A 23,855-nucleotide genomic window follows, 5' to 3' on the forward strand; every position below is an offset into this window, starting at 1 on the left:
ACCGGTGTTGAACACTTACACTTGAAATTCAATAATCTTCTTCCCAAATCTGAGTTCCAACATTCTATAATTGATCCAAACATCATCCACTCACACTCTCTCACTAAGTCGAATCATAGCTTTGATACCACTTGTTGGAAAGCCCAGAGAGTGTTGGGAAAAAAACAAATTGATACTCTGTGACCAAAAGAGGAAAAACGTCACATCTCTACCCAAAATCTTTAAGACATCATGTATATGAGTCATCTCTTTTATATATACAACAATTTACCCATTATTAGTTAATGTGAGAATTAACCACCTACACTTGAAATCCAATAAGTTTTCTTGACGCAAATATTTTGTTAACAACCTTAATAGATTTTTTTTTCTTAAAATATACTAGTACTATTATTTATCTTGTAAGAATGTGAATGAATGTCGGTACACATATTCATTTTAAGATGAAATTTCTAGTTAGATAAAAAAAACCTAAATTTATAATACTGAGTCTCATTTCAATGGAAAAAAACCCCTTTATACACAACAAACGTTGAAATTGTACTATATAAAAATAAATAAAAAAAACCGTTGAAATTGTAACAGTAAAACCAACCGGGTGAAAAATGTTTGTTCTGATCAATTGAAGAGACCATTTACCAACAAACCTTAATCGTCACGAATCTCTGGTTTTACCCCCACCCCACCATCTTCTTTTTCTTCTGCAATAAAACAGTTAAAAAGAAGAATCAAATTAATTAAATAATATTCCTATTTTAACTCGATTGTTTTTCACGAATATATTTTAATACTACTATTATCTTAGACGTAGAAAGAAGAAAGAAACTGAAAAAAAGAAGAAAAGAGAAAGAAAAAGTAGCAGAGGAAAAAGAAGAAGAAGAAGAAGAAGAGAGTAACATTCATTATCAGATCCTTATAAATAGGCGCGCACATCACAAACGGAAGCTAGCTCCACCTGAAACCGGCTTAGACGGTAATAATACTCATAATAATCGGTTTCTGATAATAATAAACAACAAAAATGAGTGGTCCATCGCGAGAAGAACAAGATTCAAATTCAAATTCAAAGGAAGAGGTAAAAGAAGACGAAGAAGGTAACCGGTTACTGGAACTAGAAGGTGAATCGGAAGAAGAAGAAGAAGCAGCGTATGAATCCGGCGAGAAAATCGTGGTGGTAGATTTCGAATTCGATTCAATAGACGATTCAGCCGTTCCACCTTTCTCATGGAAAAAGCTATGGATGTTTACTGGACCTGGATTCTTGATGAGTATAGCTTTTTTGGATCCAGGGAATTTGGAAGGGGATCTACAAGCTGGAGCAATTGCTGGTTATTCTCTTCTATGGTTGTTGATGTGGGCTACTTTTATGGGGTTATTGATTCAATTGCTTTCTGCTAGGGTTGGTGTTGCTACTGGTCGTCATTTAGCTGAGCTTTGTAGAGATGAGTATCCTAATTGGGCTCGTTATGTGCTTTGGTTTATGGCTGAACTTGCTTTGATTGGTGCTGATATTCAAGAGGTTATTGGTAGTGCTATTGCTATTCAGATTCTTAGTCGTGGTGTTTTGCCTCTTTGGGCTGGTGTTCTTATCACTGCTTCTGATTGGTATTTCATCTTTTCATTCAATTTGTTTAAACTATTCATATTTTAAGGAATTATTGTTTAACTAATTCTTCTAGTCAAATATGATACGGAGGTTTCTGTTGAAGATGTTGAAATTAGGATTGTTTGGATAATAATTAGATGAATTAAGTGCTTATTATGTAAGTGCTTGTTATGTACTATCTCTATAATAAAAGATAAAATAAAGTCAAAGTGTTTTAATGTAAGCTATAAGTTGTTTTCGTAAGCTATTATGAAAGAAAAGCTTATGAAAATTAGGTGAAAAGAGCTTATGGACATGTTATTAGTTAGTTGTTTTCATAACTTCTCTTAAATAGTCTTGCAAGTATTTATGTTAGTAGATAAGTTCAAATAAGTTGATCTAAACAGGCGATCTAGTGGAGGATCTAGGGCCATTCTTTTAATTTGGAGCAGTATGGATTCGGATTACCTTGTTAATAATTAGATCTCATAGGGCATATCTATGTTAAGAATTTTCATGAGTTGCAAGGAAATTTTGGACGGATAAATGGTCATAGGTGAGATTAGAAAACTGGAATCGAGAGTTCTGTTAAATTAAGTTTCCTGTTAGTAGTTGTTAATGACTGTTAGTTGGTTTGATTTCAGTTATTATACAAGAAGTTGGTTTGATTTCAGTTATTATATAAGAATGATGGTTAATTTGCTTTATGTATAAAAAGTTATACATGAATGATGGTTAATTTGCTTTATATACTTCACAAATATTTGCCTTTGCTGTATCTTGATTCTAGAGTCTAAATAACACATATCAATCATGTTCAGCTAACAATTACATCACAGAACTGAACTTACTCTTAAATTCATGTTCAAAACTCAAAATTTTCTGTCATGGTATTGTCAGTACTCAGTACTATAGTAGGCCCTCTATACTTGGATGGTTTCACATGCTTTGTTGCGTACTATTCAAACATGACAACCTTTGTCAACACAGAAGTTCTGAAATTGGATGGTTTGGATTAAATTTCTGTATTGAAGTTAGTAATAGAAACATGTATCGTTCAACCTTTATCTTTAAACATTTGCTGGCTTCATTTCTTGATATCAATTTTTTGACTTTCCATGTTTTTGCACTTCTTGTCTTCAATTATTATTTATTAGCTATTAGCCTTCCAACTTCCATGTTTAAACATGTAACTGTGCTTTATTCTCTCTGTTGTTGAACAGCTTTTTCTTTCTCTTTCTTGAGAACTACGGAGTGAGGAAGTTGGAAGCTGCTTTTGCAGTTCTCATCGGTACCATGGCTCTTTCTTTTGCCTGGATGTTTGGTGACACAAAGCCTAGTGGAAAAGAGCTCGTCATGGGTAAATTTTATCTTATTGTGTAATTGAATCGCCTTTTTTTTTATAAAAGGTTTATCTCCCCATAATCCATTGGCATAACCATGTTTATTCCTTCTGGTAGGTATTTTGATTCCAAGACTTAGCTCAAAAACAATCCGTCAGGCTGTGGGCGTTGTGGGTTGTGTCATTATGCCTCACAATGTATTTCTGCATTCTGCTTTAGTGCAGTCAAGGAAGATTGATCCGAATAAGAAAGGCCGGGTGCAAGAGGCTCTTAATTACTATAATATTGAGTCAACAGTTGCACTTTCAGTCACCTTTATGATCAATCTGTTTGTCACAACAGTTTTTGCTAAGGGTTTTTATGGTACAGAGCAGGCAAATAGCATAGGATTGGTAAATGCAGGGCAGTATCTTGAGGAAAAATATGGAGGTGGACTCTTCCCTATTCTTTATATATGGGGGATCGGGTTATTGGCAGCTGGACAAAGTAGCACTATTACTGGCACGTATGCTGGGCAGTTCATAATGGGGGGTTTCCTCAACCTTCGATTAAAGAAATGGTTGAGAGCATTGATCACTCGGAGTTGTGCAATTGTGCCAACTATAATTGTAGCTATTGTTTATAATAGCTCAGAAGGCTCATTGGATGTTTTGAATGAATGGCTTAATGTGCTTCAGTCCGTACAAATTCCCTTTGCATTGATTCCCCTCCTCACGTTGGTCTCCAAAGAGCGTATCATGGGGTCCTTTAAGGTTGGGCCTGTTCTTGAGGTGAGTTGATCAAACTGTTCCTTCATTTCAGTAAATGTTAATTGTTAGATCTCTGAACAATGAAGCAACTTCCGCCATGGTTCAAAGTTTTGGTTTTTTATCTTATTAGATTATTTAACAACATGATGACTTAGTGATTAGAAAACAAAAATAAAGTTATCCTGAGTTTAATTTTGTCTTTGCAGGTAGATTAATTAGCAGAATGATTTTTAATCTGAGAATGAAATATCAAGATTTTTAAGATGCTTATTGTTGCAAACTAGAATCTCAGGGAATGAAATAGTACAAAGAAAATAAGTATAGGAAGTACAAATTCTGAAAATATTGATATTATTGATGAAAATGTGATAAAAGCATTAGGGAACAACCTCCCTAACTACCCTAGAGCTCAGCTCCTCAGAGAATCTGCAAATTCTCTGCCAATAACAGAAAACAACTCTGCATAACTTCTCTCTTCGTTCCATTTTCCTATATAACAGAATACAGACCCAACCCTCTACTGACCTGCGTCTCTCTCTGCCATCTCAGCATGTTTCCCTTGCTTCCTCTTCCTCCTAACATAGACTCCCCAAACTTTGGGTCCATTATGATTGCCTAAGCCCATGCTGTCACTAACGGCACTATATTACCTATTGACCATTCAATTAACAATTTATGCTTGTTTTCTGGGTAAAATGGAAATAGAACCGTAGTAATACTTTGAAGTTTGAAAGACCTTGTCATGCTTGATTTTTGTCTGTATCTGCTTCTATCCTTGTCTTGTTTTACCAAAGTTTAGATGCATTAAGTTTTAATACTTATTTTGAATCTGATAATCAAATACCAAGTCATCTAAAATAAGCTTGATTTGAGTGGGAAATTTTTTTGATGTTTGTCTGAAATTGAATCTGCTTCTATCCTTGGCTTGTTTTACCGAAGTTTAAATGCATTTAGTTCTAACAATTTTTTCAAGTTTGATCTTTGCGTATCCCGGTTCAGCTTTTAATGAACTAAATTAAATGTGACTTTTCCAGTCTTAAGTTTTTTACGTACATGATTGGATCTGTGCACAGTGCACCTATAGTAGAATTGCATGTGAATTTTAAATTTCTTCAAAGATATGTTTCTTTTGTAAGAGGTTTTAAGCTCAATCATTTTTATACTGTGCCACAAATTATCTGCAAACTACATTTTACTAGGACATCACTTACATTTCCTAAAAAACAAAGGACATCACTGTTATATAGTTTGATCTGAGATAGGTAAACGAACCATATCTGTTATATATTTTAAACTTTGAAGTTTAAAATGGTGGAACGGGCCTAGTGTAATACCAGCGACAACCTAGTGACCTGGTTATCCGATTGTAATATTGTACATGTTTATCACCTTGAAAATGAAGCATGAAATTCTGTAGTTATATAAAATATGTAAGTATTATTGATGACTCTTTCAAAGAGACTTACAAAATATAGATACCAATGTATTTTTTTTTGACAGTCATTGAAAGTGTTAATTTTCTGACAGTTTCTTCCTCAAATCATGAATATTCACTGCTATATAAAGTTTAAAATGTTTTTAAAATTACAATAACACCTTATTTTATTTATTTTGTAGAGGGTGGCTTGGACGGTTGCTGCACTGATAATAGTAATTAATGGGTATCTCTTAGTAGATTTCTTCCTTTCTGAGGTGAACGGCGTACTATTTGCTTTTGTAGCCTGCTCTTGCACAGTTTCTTATATTGCATTCATTGTATATTTAATTTCACAAAGTGGAATTCTTCCTTCCGCTTGGGTTGATCGATTTCCAAAGGGTTTTTCTCTTACTGGGAATTAAGTCAACAAAAGTCACACATCATTAATCTGGAAATAGTACAGCAAGCCTCAATTAAACAATTTTGCTTGACGAGTTTGACTCATACACATACACCATGAAGGATGCCCTATAGAGTTTCTCCAACCCTGCAATTGGGATTAAAGGATGTACAAGGTCAGATAGTGGAAAGAGCCTAGATTTAACTGCACCTCTTTTCTCCAGTAGAGTTATAGAGGTTACCTACAATGTGTAACAAGACAAGAAAGAGATATCTTTCGGTAATGAAAGATGTGGAGAGAGCATCATTACAACTTGCAGGTTGCAGGATAGATTACTTTCCTGCATGCCTTATGATTTTTCTAACAAGTTGTGAAGTGCTCCATCATTCTTTGTTGTAAACAGTTTGTATTTAAACTCAGACTAACACTCACACTTACATATTGCTTTGGTGAAGGAACAAGGAGTATATTTTTCCTTGATCAGTCGGCCACAGGTAAGACAACAGCCATAAGTTGTTTATAGTCAATAATATAAGTACATTCATTGTGTCTTTCATTTTTCCTGTTTTCTAGTTTGTTATCATCTCATGTGAAGGTTTTTTTGGGTATATGAACAACACATTGTGAACTATTAGAACTATAAACTCTTTATCCCAAGTTATAAGCTGTTTCTGTTAATAATTGAGAAGCCTTAAATAGTCATGAAATTATTGGTTTTCTGGTTTGACTCTGATGTAAACCCGGCAATCGGCATTCGGCATTGATACTGCTTTGCTCTGTACATTTAAGTGTATATTTGGAAGTAGGAAATTTATTGAGCAGGGCAGGAAAGGGTAGGGTGTAAGAGGATAAATAGTGACCATTGAGTTTCACTTTGCTTCCGGGCTTTTTAACAGTTCAAAAGAATAAAATAAAAATGAAAATATCTCATTTTAATATATAATAATATAATAAAAGGCAGCATGATTGTGCAAAGTGCAAACTCATCACAACATACCTCAACCTGTGGTAATCTTATGTAAGCTTTTTCAGCCTTCAGTGTGACGATGCATGACTACCAAATCTACTTTACTATTCATATCGGCACAGTGCAAAACTACTTTTTTGCTCAGATAATTACTTTGGATACGCCCCCCTCTTGCGCATGTTTTACCCAAGATACATTTCCTAGCTTCTGTAAAATCGCATCAGTATTATTATCAACAAAAAAAAAATCACATCAGTATCTTCATTGGGACATGACATGACATGAGAAGTGTTCTCTCACTGTCAAACCAAACAGTTTTCTGTAAACACTTTTAGTCAGTGTAATTGTAAACAGTTTTCTTAATGTTACTCAGTTCAATAAATTGCAAAGCAATTCATTTTCAAAGTTTTCTCTAAATTAATTAAATCAAATCGCAGCAACAATATCATCCGGTCTAGAGCGAGTGATTGATGCGAGTATTGTGAAAACTGATAGTGTTCAATTTCTACTCATTGAAAAGAAAGAAAAAAAAAATTTAAAAAATCGAACCGGTCGGTTGGACCGAAAATCAGCCTTTAGAACATTATTATAACCCATTTGCATTTTTTAATGGGTCGCACATATTTTTCTATATTATTTTACATTTTTCAATTAAAGAAACGACTCAACTACAATTTTTTATTGAACTCATAACCTCACACTCTGACACAATGTTATTGATAAAAGTATAGGAACAATTGATGCTCTTAGTGTCAACTCAGACAATCTTACACAATTCATAGTCTACGTAATCACAACAATTTAGGAAAACTTATGTGAATCGGATACACCCTCTGCACCTAAATATCAAAGCTAGGGAAAGACTCAAATTTATGGATTTGAATTCCTTGCGGTCAAAAAATAACTGCAGGTGAATAACAACCATTAGATATGATCAAGAGTAGAGAATCAACTGCATCAAAGAGTACAAAACAAGCTGACCGCATGAATGCAGCGTTTACCAACTGCATGGAATCCACATCCCAAATTTATAGACGATTCTCTCCTATATAGACTAGATAGCTGTTAAAGGAATAATTTTTCCGTTACAAGTTACAACAACTACTATGTCAGTTATATCTGTATTAGCAGTTCCTTTATAATTAGATTTAACTTCAGTTGGCTTATCTGGCTTCCCTCATAGCTCTAGCAGCTAGTGTTACATTAATTATTATTATTTAATTAATCAATTCTAAATTTACAATAGAGAATATGTATGGGAAAAAAATTAAGTATTTGGTCTTTTTTTTTTTTTTTTTGGTGAATAGTATTTGGCCTTCTTTCATGACATGAAGTTATAGACCAATTGAATTTTCTTGATGACATAAGACGATTTACTTCTTTTTTTTTAAGGCACCCAAGTACTCAATTAGATCAGTTGTTTATTAGTAATATTTTTTAGATGGATCTAATTAAACAATTGGCCTTCTGTATAAAAGATAAAAGAAATTACTCTAATTAAGTAACTTGTTCATGTAGGTGATGTTTAAAGGGAAAAAAAATCATGTTACTCAGACACAACTTTTTGACACAAAAACAAAACGAGTTTGAAGGGGAAAAAAATCATGTTACCTGCACACAACTTTGAAAATTTCTCATCCCATCTACCCACTTTCTCACACACTCCCTGTTTTTCCATTTTTGTCATTGGTCAAAAAATTTGGAACGCATTTTCCGAATTTTTTTTGCCTTTAAAAACAACTTCGGAATGTGTTTTCCAAATTTGAACTAAAAAAATTCGAAAAACGCGTTCCGAATTGTTTGACCAAGGACAAAAATGAAATTTCCAGGGAGTGTGTGAGAAAGTGGGTAGGTGGAATGAGAAATTTTCCACAACTTTTTGACACAAATACAAAACACTGTATTGATAACGATTTTGTACATGATTTAAACACACATGGTTAATTACATGATTAATATTTATCTTTGCCATTCATTCAGAAAAATGAAAATTACATGATTAATCATATATGCGAGAGAGTTATTTCTATTGGTCAAATGATGATCACTTTCTCCTAACTAACGAGCCATTTTGTTAAAAAAAAACTCTCAAAATAACTTGCACTTTCAATTTAACATTAATTATTTTTTGTGAAGTACTAGTACTACTCAATTAGTTGTTGATCCGTGATCGTGTATTTTGAAGTTTGAACTAGCCAAAGGTTGGAATGTTGAATAGTTTTGCTAAAGCACTAAATATCATTAGACGCGTTAAGTTAGATGAATTTGTTTTGTTTTTTCACAGACAAAAAGGAAAAAGAAAACAATGCCTAATGTACTGCCTAAGCCTAACCACATGTGTTCAAACTTCTTCCACAAGCTATGAAGTGCTTTGCACGTCTATAATTCATAAACTCGTTTTGATGATTCTTGATTCCTTTTTAACCTAAAATATATATAGTAGTACTTGTTTAGGCACTAAAGAGAAATGTTGCCGTTTATCTATTGACTTGACTTGACTTGAGACTGTTGGTAAAAGTAAAACACCACACCAACTTTGCATTTTCCTTGTGCTTTCTTTCATCAACTTTGCTTTGTGCTTACTAAAGTATCATTATCATGCATTCAAGTATTTATGGTTGACTTTTTTTAAAATTTTTAAAACTACTATTATGTTAAACGAAATAAATTATTTTTCTCATGTTTTGTAGGATCCATTTGATTTTTAAAGAATGAGATTATGTTAAAATTTGGAATTTGACCTAGATAAATAAATTTTGACTAAATATTATTCATCTCAGAAATTGAAATCAAATTCTTACGAGTAATTTATCTGAGAATTTCATCAACCAATCGAGTTCAAACAAATTTTATTTTTTTATTAGGTTTTAGTTGAGCAAAAAGTTCCATTTCGGATTGACGGTGGAAACTGAAAACTATAGGCAGGAACTAGGGGTGAGCAAAATAGCTGGTCACGTGGATAAAACCACATCTAAATCCAAAATCATATCCAATTAACCGGTTATTTACAAACAAATATAAACCAGTCTATCACAAAATGGTTGGTCATCCACTTTTATAAATCCAGTTTTTATTTTGGATGTCCAGATTTATAACCATATCCGTTGGATCACAAAAAATGTAGAGATCTAGATAAATACTCCATCTTTCATCACCACCATTTTCTATTAATAAATCTATATAAAAGAAAAAAAAACAAATAAAAAAAAAGGAAACAAAGTAAGAAACAGAACGAGGGAGAAAGAGAGAAAAGCTCTCTCCGTCGCCGCAAATCCGGCCAACCACCACCATCTCCAGCCAATCCGACCAACCACCACACCATCCTCTCTCTCCCCCCCGCTCTCTCCCTCTCTCTCTCTCCCGCTCTCTCTGGTTGTTTATTTTTAATTTCATTTTGCATTCCATCCAACGACGGATCTCATTGCTGCTACTCACTTCTAAGCCTTCCGAACAACCATTCTCAACGAAGGGATCTATAATTTCTACACTACTCATCGAAACCATATCCAATTAAGATTTTAGTGTGAAACATGTTTTCAATGGAATTTTGTTTTGGGTTATTGTAATGTTTATGCAGGTTTGGATTATTAAATCCTAAAACTTGAAGATACGATTCTAGTGGTGGGACAATTTTGTTGGAAGGTTTGAAGTACAGAGAAGAAGATGAAACGTATTAACAAGTAATAAAAAATAAAATAAAATAAGTGGTTACAAACAGGTAACAGGTTACATAGAGAAAACTAGTGGATGATGTGGCAAATTTTAATTGGAGTGTCTTAGAGGAGTGTGACCCTAGCAAATTTAATTGTCTTTTAAATTTCAGGTATGAGATTTTTTATTTTTGTTTTTTTTGTAAATTTTGGTTTTAAAAATTGAAAGAGAAATATTGGTTTTAATTTGTATTTAGAAAAAAACTGGTTTTAAACCAAATTTAAACCAGTTTTATAAAAATAACCGGTTTGGTAACCATAACCAAATTTATAACCAGTTATGTAACCAGTTTGTAGAAAAATGTGGTTATGGTTATCAATCCGAATCCATTTAAGTGGTTTTGGTTTGGATACGGTTTGGTTTGTAAAAATATCCGACCATGCACACTCCTAGCAGGAACATTGTTGGATAAAATTGTAGCTTAGAATGATTTTAAATAATTTAAATCTCTCTAAAATTGTTGGTTTTCAACTATGTAATTTTGAATCTTTAGTTTTAGTTGGTCGGTTTTTATACTTCTCTAATTTCTCAATCATGTGATGTTGAACTCTCTTATTTTAATTGAACGAGTATGACCCCCTAATTTATCCTCCTTCTGATTTCATGACTCCTCTAATTTCAGTGTTTGTTTATATTAATAACACCGAAAACTTGTTCTTCTTTTAATCTATCATTTATCGTTAAATAAAAATGTCATGTCAGTATAATTTAGTCAAAAACTATATATAGGGGCAACGAAATTAGAAATAGGGTAAATTATGGGACCAAAATAGATTTAATTGAAACTTAAAGAGGTTCAAAATTACATAATTGGAAAACTAAGTGGACCAAAATCCTTCAATTGAAATTAAGGGTTTCAAAGTTGCATAATTGAAAAGTTAGACGACTAACCAAGACATTTGTTTTCAATTGATTAATGAGCTCATTCTAGAATTAATTGTTCAAGAGAATCCGAGTTCGATTTCCGATGGGAACAACTCTTAGTCAGACCTTACTTACCTCGCGATCAAATTTTAAATTTTTGAAACTCCTTGCACTGAACAACATATATATATTTTTTGGTTAAATTTCATTTTTTGGTCAAGTCAATTTAGTGTATTTATTGTAAAAAAAAGACGACTTATTGTATTGCGACATAAGTTCATAAAAATGTGTATAATTTGTTTACACATAAATTACATAGTTATTTAAAAAATAATAATAAAAAAGACGATTCAATGTATTGCGATATAAGTTAATTTTAAAATGTGTGTAAAATTCGCTTATGGTACATAATTATTGTAAAAAAAAAAAGACGATTCAATGTATTGCGACCTAAATTCATTTTAAGAATGTGTAAAATTAATTTACATTTATTCAAAAGTAAAATGAAAATTGTACTATAGTCTACTATAGAATTACAAAATAAGTTTTGATAAAAAAGATTTACAAAATAAGTTAGTAGTATTTTAAATACCTAAAAAAAGTAGTATTAATTTGTAGCATATAAATATAATAATAATTTTTAATGAAACTTATATTTATTTAAAAAAAAAATGAAACTTATGTTTAAATACATAATTTTTGTTTGACGCATATTTAAATACATAAATAGAAGTAACAAAAAAAAAAAATACATAAATAGAAACCATCCTTCACACTAATTTTTTTAATAAAAAGACAAACAGTTTTATTAATGATTGTTAGCATATAATCCATTATATTTAATTTACACTATTAGGAAACAACGCGTTGGTATATTAAAAGTCTATAGAGAGAGGCATGATTTCATGTTAATATTAAAATCAACTACTAAATTTAATGAAATTTATATACTCCTAAAATAAAAACCAAAATAACTCCATCGTAAATGACCAAAACTACTACTCCTACCGTACTCACCACTCATCAGATATTTATTTTTTGACTAAACTTGCAAGCGAAGTTTGTTGAATTGAATATTATAATAATAATATTTTTGGCAGTTGAGTAAAAGCATTAAAAATATAACTCTAGGCAAACTCTTTATTTGGTATTTTTACTAGAAAAAGACAAAAAAAATGTTGGTGAAAGAGTCTAAGAAGAGTGTTGACCATAAGAATCTGAAAACGAAGCCCACATGCAACTTGGGCTGAAAATGACATGTGGGGTGGGGTGGGGTGGGGTGGGGTTAACACTATAGTATAAAATAAAAAAAATACACATCAGATCAGAACATTCATCTTCATATAAGCCACACCACACCCCACACATATATATAAATACACAAAACTATACCCTTTTCATTATTAGTATTATTTTATTTAATTTATTCTCCGCATGAAAAAGTTACTATATATTGCATGCAGAATTTGAGTCCTAGGACTACTCTCCTTACCAACCTTTCCCTCTTCCCCTTCCTAATCTTTCTCATTCTTAGTTCATCACTCATTTCACCATAATCCTAATTTTTTATTTTCCTTTCCTTTTATATTAAATAAATAATAATAATAATAATTAATTTCCCTTTATAAAAACCCATTTTCTTTTTCTTTTTCCTCAAAGAAAACTAAAACTAAACCCTGTTTTCTTTTTCCAAACCATAACCAACCATAATCAGTGTCACTGTGCCGTCACCGTCTTTTCATCTTCCGTAAGTAACAATCTAACCGTCGATGTCGAACCGCTTCAATCCCGATCTGGCCGAGAATGATCCGACGTCGTTTTCACCTCGATCGCTCTATCTTCGTTATTTATCATCGCTATCGCAAAACCAAAACCAGAACCAAAACCTGAACCTGAACCAGAACAATCAAAGTAATGAGGTTCGATTTTCACCTCAAATTCAAAACCCTAGTGGTGAGAATCAAACCCTAGAAGATGTTTTTTCTCGTCTTTCTGTTAATAATGTTAATAATCAATCTTATGGTTATGGTGTTGGTGTCAATTCTGTTGTTGATTCCCCTTATTATAACTATGGGATTCAAGCTCGTGAAACAACTGGTTTCAATAGACCTAATATTGTTAACGGTGGCGGGGTAATTTCTCCCCCGCCGCAGAATCTTTTTATCAGGTCTGATAATAGAGATGTCTATGGGTTTAATGGGTTTAATAATGATTATGCTGTTTTAGCTAGGCAAAGTGGTTATGTTGGTTATGGTAATGGGGGTGTTGTTGGTGGTGGTGGTGGTGATGAATTGCTTGGAAAGATTCAATTTGGTTTGATGAATGAATCCTCTGTGCAGAATGTTTCTTGGGGGGTTAATGTTAATGATGTTGTGAATGTGAATAATGTGAATGGAAGGAATTCACATTGGTTTGACGATTTTCGTGGGAGGGTTTTTTCAATGGCTAAGGATCATCATGGAAGTAAGATTTTGCAGGATTTGATTGATAATTTCAAAGGTGAAGCTGTTTATTACATTTTCTTGGAGCTGATAAGTCATATGGTTGAGCTCATGCCTGATCCAGCTGGTAGTCAGGTTGTTCAAAAGATGGTTGGATTTTGCAATCAAGATCAACAGACTAGGATTGTTTTGAACATCACTAACCATAGTCTTCAGTTGATCAAAATTTGCCTTAATCTTCATGGGTATATTTTCAATAATCTTGTTTTGAATACTTGTTTCTTGTTCATGAAGGCATTGTAATTTGTGCTTTGTGCTTTTTTTAATTGATTGTTTTTTGTATTTTTATTGTTGAAGTTCTCGTGCTGTTGAGAAGCTGTTGGAGAAGGTTACCACCAGACAACAAAGAACTCTAATTATGTCAGCTTTGACTCCAAGTGCTATTTTGATGTCTAAGGATATAAATGGTCACCGTGTGGTTCTTCATTGTTTGAAAAATTTCCCACATGAAGAAACTAAGGTGAAGTCTTTTCTTCATTTTGTTTTGTTTCAAACTTGCATACACACTTTTGAATTGCAGGGAACTATAGAGACAATTTAAGCTCAAATTGTGCATCCTTTTTACAAACATAACAATCTATTTAAATGTAATTTAAGATAGTTTCCTCATACATTGACTAAGATTTTGTCATTTTCTGCCCTGGCACTGCGCAGATTGTGGGTTTAGACATTTTTTATGGAACCCTCTAGGAGTTCTTTCATGCTACACTATAAATACTAATTCTTGTTATCATATTTAACCATACATTTCAAAAAAAAATTCTTTTTTGATGTATTCCTGTCTTTCATATATGTATTTTTGGAGTACTGAATAGTGGCATGTTTGCTCTTCTTTGGATTAGTACTTCAGCATTATACAATGATGATTTTTTATTTCTTTCCCTAAATTACAAAGAAAGGAAAAAGGATCAACACTCTTATTAGATAATACCTGTTTGTCAAATTACTTTACTTTGGTTTATGCACTTATTTATGTTCTGATAATGGTGGTCTTATGTCGCAGCAATTCCTGTATGTTCTTGCAAAAAACACTTTGTCAATTGCAAAAGATAAGACCGGATGTTGTGTGCTGCAGTATTGTGCTAGCCATACTCAAGGAGAAGCTAAGGATCACCTGATCGATGACATTGTCCTTAATGCACCACTATTAGCAGAAGATTGTTACGGGTCTGTTTTTTCAAGTGTTTAGTTATTTTGTTTCTTAGCCAATATAGCCAACTTTACTTATCTTCCCTGTGTTTTGTTTTCTCATCTTGCAGCAACTATGTGATTCAACATCTATTGTCTCTGAAAATTCCCAGAGTCTCGAACAACTTATTCAGTCAGCTTAAAGGACAATTTATATATCTTGCCTGCAATAAATATGGCAGTAATGTAGTGGAAAAATTTTTCCAAGACGCAGGAGTTAATCTATCTGCACACATCATTGTGGAGTTGCTTCGTGATTCAAGTGTATCAAGGCTCCTTGTGGATCCATATGGAAATTATGTCATCAGTTCGGCATTGACAAGATTTAAGGTTAGCTTGCTTGAATGCATTGCAGTTTCTTAATCTTCATTTGTTGTGCATTACTCAATTTTCTAATTACCAAGGTGAACTGCATGGTTTTAGCTGTCTTAGTTGTAGATCAATATTTTTTCCTTCAAAAAAATGCATCTACCCTGAAGATGTTAGCTATTTCTTTTCTTTTTTCTTCTTCAGACAGCTAAATTATTTTAAAAGGCTCAAAATTGGTTTTTGTTAATGACCTGCACGTAAGTAATCATGCATTTCCTCAATTAAGAATTATAAGCAGTTTATTTGTTGTGGTCCTGTTGGCAATTCCTCTGTTGAAATAAATATGTATCACATGGTTTTTATTGGAATATGTAGTAGTTTCTCACTTTCTATTGGCATGTGCAGAGTATAGTAGTATACTATTATAAACAAACACTGTATTAAACTCAATATTCTATTAGCTGCATATACCTCATTCACTGTGCTGTTGAGATAACTTTGTTTTTCTTATTTAATGAACAGGGTGCTCATAACATTAAGAATGCCCTGCTGCAGCTGATCCAAACTAATTCTCAAATGATGCGTACCAATATGTATGGCAAAAAGTTGCTTGATAAGTTTGAGGGAAGAAATCAGTATCTATAAACATAGTGTTTCATACCTACTAGGAGTAACCCTTTTTATGTATCTTCTTTTGTTTATTTGTTTATGTTCCTGTTTCTTTTACCCTGGTACGTACTAATTATGTCTTAGGCAGTTATTAAAAAAAAAATTGTGTCTTAGGCAGTTATCCCATAAAAAAAATCTAGTGTCTTTAAGCTGTTATCCCCCCCCAAAAAAATAGTGTCTTAGGCTATGTGTGTCTGTTGTTTCATTAGTTTCTTTTTCAGATTTTTGTTGTTGTTGTTGGCATGGAAGGACTTAGTTTGTGGAACAGTTTATATTGGACTAGAGAGGACAGTGCTCAGCAGCTGTATAGGAGTTTACCTCATGTGTGTTTATTGCAATGGAAGCTGTAGCGGGTCTCACAAGTTATGATATCTAGAGCTGTATTTTTTGTGACTTTACTGTTATTGTTGCTCTATATTATGTGTCCAATAAGAGAATAATGTGGATTGATAAATTTAGGTGACTCTTTGTTCCTTGTAACTTTGTCCTGTGGGTCGTTTTGTCTTTGTCCTGTGGGTCGTTTTGTTTTAGATTTTTGCAGAATTATAAGTTTGGATCAAAACTTGGTAGAATAATATGTTATGACTTTTTTGTTTACAATTGTTCATTTCTACTCTACTCTCGTTTTGTTTTATATTTTGTTATTACTTTTTTGTTTATATGAAGCATCATACTGCTTCTAGTATATTTCTACTGTGTCGTGAGATTTTCATCGTTTTAATTATTTCTTCACTGACTTAGGATTTGGGTACACATTAAAATGCATATTATTTACTTTAATTTCAACATAAAAAATATGTATTTTTGAGTTCATTTTTCTTTTTCTCCAAGTATGCGTTAAAATTATATTTATTTGTGGTTGTGACTTAACAAGTCTTTCTTGACCGACCTTACTTTAGGCTATTAAAACTTTTTATTTTACAACTCAACCCTATCTCAAGAATTCTAATATATAGTTCACTACTCCGGTTTCTTGGTTTCACCGACTTCTACCCTCACCGCGTTCCACCTCTCTATACCCTTAAATTGCTCCCCCTAACAATCCAAACTTCTTTATCACAATGTAGTTGTATGAGTATGATGGTGGTGCGCGTGTCTTCTTGTCACCGTCTCTAAACCCCAAATGGGGTAGCTCTCACAACCGAATGCACTGCCACAACCGAATGCACTGCCACAGTTTTGGCTATTAACACCATCGCCACCAGCGTTAGGTCGTTATGTTTGTGAAGAAGATTGCGGTTCTTTATGACCGCATCTCTAGGTTGCTTTTGGATTTGAGTTTTCAACGTTGGTTTTCATCGGCATGACCATTGACGACAAACTCTGCAACGATTCCTCAAAGCAAGCTTTCATTTTCCATGGCAAGGCCTTAACAATTGTTACAACCACAAGTTTGTGTCACAAAACTCGGCTGTTAGTACTGGTTCTGATTATGCATGATCCATCCTCGAATTCTGGTTATTGTGGGTGGTTGTTGTGTTCATCGATTAGTTTGTAATTTTCCAATCATACATGCCTTATTATCTGTATCAGTCTTTGTGATTGATTTTGAACTGATTTGATATCCTCGTCATTATCTCAGTTTGATGTTGGATTGTTTGGCTCGAAAAAGTTATTTTGCTTGCTATCATTCAATACAGGGAGTTGTTGGTTCTTGGATCTGTTCCGTGTTGACGGTCGGTCCATACACTCGTTTTTGAGACCTCTGGTTAGTGCTTCAAATTATAAAGCATCATATTTTTTGTAATTTGGTTTTGCGCACGTACGTAGGTGTGCTGGATTATGCTCGTGATTGTTGTTCGACCTCTGATTAGTGCTTAGAATTATCAAGCATCATCTTTTTTGTAATATGGTTTCGCACACGTACGCAGGTGTGCTGGATTATGCTCGTGATTATTGTTCGTTTGTTTGGATGAGCTAGGGGTTTGATACACGTATTGTTTTGAATCTATTTATTATCCATTTATGTTAACTTATATTTTTGTGTAGATTTATTAGGTTAGATTTTACGTTCCGTATATTTTGCACTCTTTTATTTTTATTAATCTAATTTCCTGTGCTTAAAATTTTGGTATCACACTAAGATATCTCTTTGGTAAGATCAAAGGATTATAATTTATAAGCAACATAAAAATAGAAGAGCAATTATAATTTTTTTACACACAATGGGCCTCTTTCATAAATTGTTTGATGGTTTTTCTTCCCCAAATTTCTCTTCTCACTAAAAAAATAATTTCGAAAAACGTTTTTTTAGTTTTTTCCAGTGTAAGCAAATAAAATTTATACTGAAAAAAGTTTTGAAAAATATTTTTCGAAATTTTTTGACAGAGAAAAGAAATTTAGGGAGAGGGGTTTCAAATTGTTTATATGGATTTAATGGCTCCAACTTCACCTTTACAAGAATTTGACTTCTTCAAAGAAAAAAAATTAAGGGTTGTTATTTCACAAACTCAATATACATTTTTGGTTTTTAATCAATGGTCTACAATATTGCCTTTTTTGTTCTCAATATACATTTTTGAGTCAAAAAACAAAATGAGTTGCTCATTTTAGGAGAGCCGTATTCTTATTTTGATATCTAACAAAATTATATTTATACATATTTTACCATAATTTGTTGGAACTAATTCTAATTTTATTTTAATATTTAACAACAATTATAGTATTATACAATAATATTTCAATCGTTAGGTCATATCTAACTTGTGGTACTTATTGCTTGCTCCCTGTGTTTCGCCAAAATAAAACCTAAGGAACAACAACTTCATCAAGTTATTAGCTCAAATAAAAATAACAAAACTTCATCAAGTTATAGATAAGATATTCTCAATGTTGCAACATTGTCTGGGTTTTCTATTTTTCTTTTTAGGCGAGACATTGTCTTGAATTAAACTAATCATTATCCCGATATCAAAATAACATTATTAACTAACATAATCATAATAAGTGCTAAAAGTTTATTGACTATTCAGCCTAAATTCGATCATTGGCTCATAAATAAATAAATAAATACAAGTTGGAAAAAGTTAATCTTTACCGGAGAGGTGTGATGCTTGATGCAGGTAATCAAGACTGTATGTGGTGTGCGGCTAATCTAGCTAGAGTCAGGGATCAATCTGTTGGTTACACTGTGATTTTGCTCAAACTGTGTGGCGGGAGGTGTGCAAGTAGCTGCATGCATTTGGATATAATTATTCCCCCTAATCTGTTTGTTCTTTTTCTCTGGTTCTATGGCACGTCATCGAATAAAAAGGTGCGGAAGGGATTCTTGCTTATTTGGCATTCAACTCTATGGTTTTAATGGAAAGCTAGGAATGTTAAGGATTTTTAAGAATGTCATCAAAGATCCTAGAGAAATTGTTGAAGAGATTAAGGTTATGTCGTGGAGGTGGAGTGTGCACCCTTTGAAGATATCTCCATGTTTGTTGTATGAATGGATGCAGTTGCCGCGATACTGTTTCCGGAGGTGATTCTTTGACTTTTCTGCCGGGGTTTGGTGTTTTTTCTCCTGCTGTTTTTTGCTGGGCTGTTGATATGTACTGGTGTTGGTGCTCAAGTGTAGGCTTTTGTTTTTTTGTTCCGCCGTTATCAAAAGTGTAATATCCTAGTCTATTGAGAATCTGTTTCTGCAGCTTTTTCCCCTGCTTGCTTTCTCCTTGTGTATTTCTTGTACCCTTGGTGAAGTTTAATAAAATATGTTGTTTCAAAAAAAATAAATAATTGAATTTCAATTATTTCACTAGATTATTCTTTACAATTGTGCGAGAATATTTGTTCACCAAAACAAAAAAGATATAATATTCTGAAATTGCAATATTGCATAACAATATAATATGTTAATTTGTTATGAATATATGATTAATATGTTGTTTTTATTTTGGGTTTGTACATTGCACACTATTATTAATGGCTTATATATATACTTTTTAGTACGTGGTCTCAAATATTAATGAATTAATTTAAAATAGATGATGCGGTCCATAGTTATTATTATTAAACTTCAAATTAAATCAAATACTCTTATTTGTTGAGCATGGTTAATTGGTTATGATGAACTTATTATGATCCTCACATGCCTATAACATGACACGAATTTTGTTTCTATTAACATTCGCATGATTCAACTATAATGAAATAATAATAAAATTCCCTTATACAACATAAATAATTATTGCTTCAAAAAAACATAAATAATAATTATCCAATTTTTTTAAAACAAATTATTATCCAATTAATAACAGCTGTGAAAGCATAATCAGCTTCAGCTAGCAAGGATACATACACAATAGGACATGACATAATTAAACTTAGAGATTGCTTAAAAAAAAAAAAAAATTAAACCTAGAGATACATATGCGAGTTTTATGGAGTAGAAAGTAGCTAGATTATGATATGATGCACATATATGGTATATATAGGATAAACATGAATGTGTGAATTAAGGGCATTTTCCTTTGCCCTTTGAGTTTTTCATGTCTCTATAACAAGGACACTCATCTTTGTTCCCATAAGTCCCAGATGGCACACAGTTACATTTCTCACAACAGATCCCACAATACTTCAAACATCTGTCCTGAATCGAAGCTTCTGAGCACCTTTCCGCACACCTAGTGTCACAAAAAACTAGTATATCCAAACATTTCATTAGTTAATATTAAAAATAATCAAGTTCCATATATAGAATAATCCATTAATGTATAATTCTATAAAAAAAAAAAAAAAATAAAAGTAGGTAAAATTTGGTCTATAATGGAGACACTAAGGTCATGATTTTTATATATAGTGTTTGTCACTTGTTTTTTAAACCGGGTATCCTCTGTGTCAAACTGCAGAGACAAATCCATCGAGCTTTGTGGGATCCAAATGGGTGGCAAACTCTTCCTAAGAGTTTTAACACTGCTGCCCAAGCCAGAGATCGAACCCAGGATCTTAGTTAAGCTAAAAGAGACCCGCGTCATATCATCTAAGTACTCTTAGTGTCTGTCACTCTTTATATATATATATATGGACTAACATGTTAGTCTTTTTTTTTTTTTTTTTTTTAATATTTTAGAGACAAAATTGACGAATTCATTTATTTTAATAACTACGTATTATTTTTGTATACTTTAAAGACGAAATCAGAGAGAGTAATATTTTAAAGACTATATTAAAAATTAATTGAAACAAATTAATCACAAGTATGATGGCAAGTTAGGAAGGAACATCACAATATTAAGCTTAATTATTGGCTTACCAGAACCAGCTAACGAGACTTCTAAGAAAGAGGAGCTGAGGACAAGAAGGAGTAATGCAAATGCAAGCTTCATCTTTGATATATATATTTCAGAGTATATAGAATAGAATAAAAGAAAAGAGGCCTATTATATAGAGTTGTAATGTAATGTGGTATATAACTGGCTATGGGTTGGCTATCACCAAAGCACAGAAAGGAACAAAGCTTTAAATTGAAAGTTTGGTACTAGGTTTGTGCCGTGGAAGTGTGAGCCAGTTAAAGGTTATGATTTGTGGTACCTGAATTTAATGAATGGTAGGTGAAATGTTAGGAAGATGTTACTATATATATTTGAGAATTCATTACTTCCCAAGTACTCCCTCTTACTTTCACTATACGGTTTTATGCCACAAAACAATAGAGATTGTGGAACTCAAAAGGATGACAAATTTTTCTAAGAATTTTAACATTGCTATATGCCTAAGACAAAGATCGAACCTAATACTTGGATAAGTTAGAAGAGACCTGCGTCATCTCATTTAAGTGTTCTTGGATTATTCGTTTTAAACATGTATAATAGTAAATAAATTTTAAAAAAATTATTGATTTTTTACTATTGCCTAACTCACTAATTTACTCTTACCAAAAAACTCACTAATTTACTATAATTGACCAAAAAATATAGTAAATGTATATGGAGAAATTTTCCTAAAAAACTACTAACTGTTAAAAATAACAGAAAGTGTAAATGCTTGCAAGCAGGACACAGCTGGAATGTGGTTTTGATCATTTTTCATGAAATTGACCTTTAACAACATGCTTTTATTATTTATAATATAACATGGGTACATGAAAAAAATTTATGTTAATTTTTATTTTATTATGTTTTGAAATAAATAATAGTAAATTCAAAATGTAAAGTTTTGAAATAAATAAATTCAAAACAGTCATGACAAAATATTTTATTATAATGACATGTTTTTCTTCTTAAAAAAATGTAGGTTATTTGAGTTTGATAATTTACATGAGCATATTGTACTTCATCATACTTTTATTGTTATTCACCAACAATATAAAGCAAACTCTTTGGGTCTGCTTGAGGATCTCACATTTTGATTTTGGTGAATTGTTTGGTGTCAAATGAAATAGAAGTAATTATTAATTCTAACATTTTTTAGCAAATTATTTGCAACTTTGTATAAAATAGAAGCAATTATTTGTAACTTGAAAGCAATTTTTTTGTCCCTTTGAAATGAAGTTGCTTTCGAACATGTAAAATAGATATAAACGACATCTTAATCCAAGCATGCTTTAAAGGGTCCTTTTTTCTAATACCTTTTTCATTTTTTCAAGAATGGGAATGTTGTAGTAAAGTTTCCCTTAATCCATAGGACAGCCTCCAGCTTTACTTTGTTGTCACGGACTCAATGGAATGCTAGTGTTTAAGATGAACCATCAAGCAAGCATATGGTTTCTTGGTTTTCAAGTGTTAGTCAGAAGATACAAGTAAATCAAATGAAATATGTCAAATTAGTATTAGAGTGTTGTGAGGTGGTGATAATGAGTTGAAGTGATCTTGGTGGAGTGTGAATCTGGGTGCTGACAATAAATCGAGTCAATTCAAACAAAGTTTGAGATTTAATTCCATAAATTGGTTTGTTGATTTAGTTCATGAATCAAATAAGTTGAATTTGAGCGGAAAATTAAATGAAATGAACTTGAGCTATATATAGTTTGACTCATTTGATTTACGAGCTAACTCGTTTATATATAACACTTGAAAACTATTTTTAAATTTATATATTTGATTTTACAAAAACTAATACCCACTCTGAGTTATGTGATTTTTCATTAAAAATTGGTATAAATTGTTAAGAAGTCTCACATCGATTGTGAGATGGCCTTGACAAGTGTTTATAAGCAAGTGGCAATCCTCACCTTACAAGCCGATTTTGTAAGGATGAGTTAGGCCCAATAGTCAATTCTAAGATGGTATCAGAGTCTCTCCCCGATCTGTTGGGCCACCTGTTATCAGGTTTCCGACAAGTGTTTATAAGCAAGTGGCAATCCTCACCTTACAATTTATTTATGGATCTAAAATTTGTTTATTTTTTATTTTAGAGTTATGTGGTTTGAGCTAATTAACTAAACTGAGCTGTTTGTGAACTCAAATAGAATTGAGTTCGAGCTAGAAAAAAATTAGCAGTGCTAGTGAACTCTGGAGTTGAGTTTCGAGCTGAAAATAAACCGAACTTAACAAATTGAACCGAATTGTTTGTGAATTTTAAATGAATCGAACTTGAGCTGAAAAAAATTGTGTTGAACTCGAGTCGAGTTTCGAGTTGAACAAATTTTTATTGAGTCGAGTCGACTCATTTTCAACCCGAGTTTGGATCGTCCAGTGGTTTAGGGTATGGTGGCTCTTGTCTAGTCACGAGTTGTCTTAAGATTTTTCTATCCGAGAGTTCTTTGTTCTTTTGCTTTCCTTATTTTTGGGACTCATTATTTTACTTCATTTTACTGGACTTAATTTTTAATTCGTTATATATAATTGTAATGTATCCGGTGAGAACTGCTAATTATTGTGAGAAATAAAAACTATTAATAATAACCATCAGATTTAATTGACGCATTAGATTAAAATTCTTCCACTCACTTAAAACCTCATATGATTCTATTTGTGCAAATTAAAATATCTTCCTATATATATTATTTTCTAATTTATTTCTATAATATTATCTTTCCTAATTTTTTAATGCACCTCCCACTTCAAAACCTACCAACAGTAATATAATCCTCTAATTTACTCCATAACTTGCCGCTTGCCACCATCTTCTTCTTGTATCAATATTTTTTATTTTTTTTTATATTTGTAAGTTTATTTGCTATCACTTTTTGCCATTGTTGACAAAGAGTTTGAAATTGAAATATAAAAAA

The 23,855-nt window shown here is 32.3% G+C and overlaps 3 protein-coding genes across 3 annotated transcripts; 2 read left to right on the plus strand and 1 right to left on the minus strand.

Annotated features, from left to right (window-relative positions):
• The first annotated feature begins 620 nt into the window (after positions 1-620).
• LOC123918192 (metal transporter Nramp2-like) lies at positions 621-6,050 on the plus strand. Its single transcript, XM_045970168.1, has 4 exons — positions 621-1,605; positions 2,809-2,945; positions 3,046-3,698; positions 5,295-6,050. The coding sequence occupies exons 1-4, from the start codon at positions 1,022-1,024 to the stop codon at positions 5,514-5,516; spliced, it is 1,596 nt and encodes a 531-aa protein (XP_045826124.1). The 5' UTR covers positions 621-1,021; the 3' UTR covers positions 5,517-6,050.
• Positions 6,051-12,546: 6,496 nt separating this feature from the next.
• LOC123918193 (pumilio homolog 12-like) lies at positions 12,547-16,319 on the plus strand. Its single transcript, XM_045970169.1, has 5 exons — positions 12,547-13,722; positions 13,835-13,997; positions 14,541-14,704; positions 14,797-15,055; positions 15,557-16,319. The coding sequence occupies exons 1-5, from the start codon at positions 12,806-12,808 to the stop codon at positions 15,677-15,679; spliced, it is 1,626 nt and encodes a 541-aa protein (XP_045826125.1). The 5' UTR covers positions 12,547-12,805; the 3' UTR covers positions 15,680-16,319.
• Positions 16,320-19,900: 3,581 nt separating this feature from the next.
• LOC123918194 (peamaclein-like) lies at positions 19,901-21,221 on the minus strand. Its single transcript, XM_045970170.1, has 2 exons — positions 20,940-21,221; positions 19,901-20,326 (listed from the first exon to the last, which is right to left on the minus strand). Exons 1-2 carry the CDS (start codon positions 21,010-21,012, stop codon positions 20,142-20,144), a joined length of 258 nt encoding a protein of 85 aa, XP_045826126.1. The 5' UTR covers positions 21,013-21,221; the 3' UTR covers positions 19,901-20,141.
• Between the last annotated feature and the right edge of the window lie 2,634 nt (positions 21,222-23,855).

Source organism: Trifolium pratense, linkage group LG3 (assembly GCF_020283565.1).
Source record: "Trifolium pratense cultivar HEN17-A07 linkage group LG3, ARS_RC_1.1, whole genome shotgun sequence".
In the NCBI taxonomy this organism is placed as follows: domain Eukaryota; kingdom Viridiplantae; phylum Streptophyta; class Magnoliopsida; order Fabales; family Fabaceae; genus Trifolium; species Trifolium pratense.

Excerpts from the sequence above, each read along its gene's own strand:
- LOC123918193 (XM_045970169.1), top strand. The coding sequence starts at position 12,806 with ATGTCGAACCGCTTCAATCCCGATCTGGCCGAGAATGATCCGACGTCG. Across the intron at positions 13,998-14,540 it reads TCCCACATGAAGAAACTAAG|CAATTCCTGTATGTTCTTGC; the intron begins GTGAAGTCTTTT and ends CTTATGTCGCAG. Across the intron at positions 14,705-14,796 it reads TTAGCAGAAGATTGTTACGG|CAACTATGTGATTCAACATC; the intron begins GTCTGTTTTTTC and ends CTCATCTTGCAG.
- LOC123918192 (XM_045970168.1), top strand. The coding sequence starts at position 1,022 with ATGAGTGGTCCATCGCGAGAAGAACAAGATTCAAATTCAAATTCAAAG. Across the intron at positions 2,946-3,045 it reads TGGAAAAGAGCTCGTCATGG|GTATTTTGATTCCAAGACTT; the intron begins GTAAATTTTATC and ends TCCTTCTGGTAG. Across the intron at positions 3,699-5,294 it reads AGGTTGGGCCTGTTCTTGAG|AGGGTGGCTTGGACGGTTGC; the intron begins GTGAGTTGATCA and ends TTTATTTTGTAG.
- LOC123918194 (XM_045970170.1), bottom strand. The coding sequence starts at position 21,012 with ATGAAGCTTGCATTTGCATTACTCCTTCTTGTCCTCAGCTCCTCTTTC. Across the intron at positions 20,327-20,939 it reads AGTCTCGTTAGCTGGTTCTG|TTTTTTGTGACACTAGGTGT; the intron begins GTAAGCCAATAA and ends TGGATATACTAG.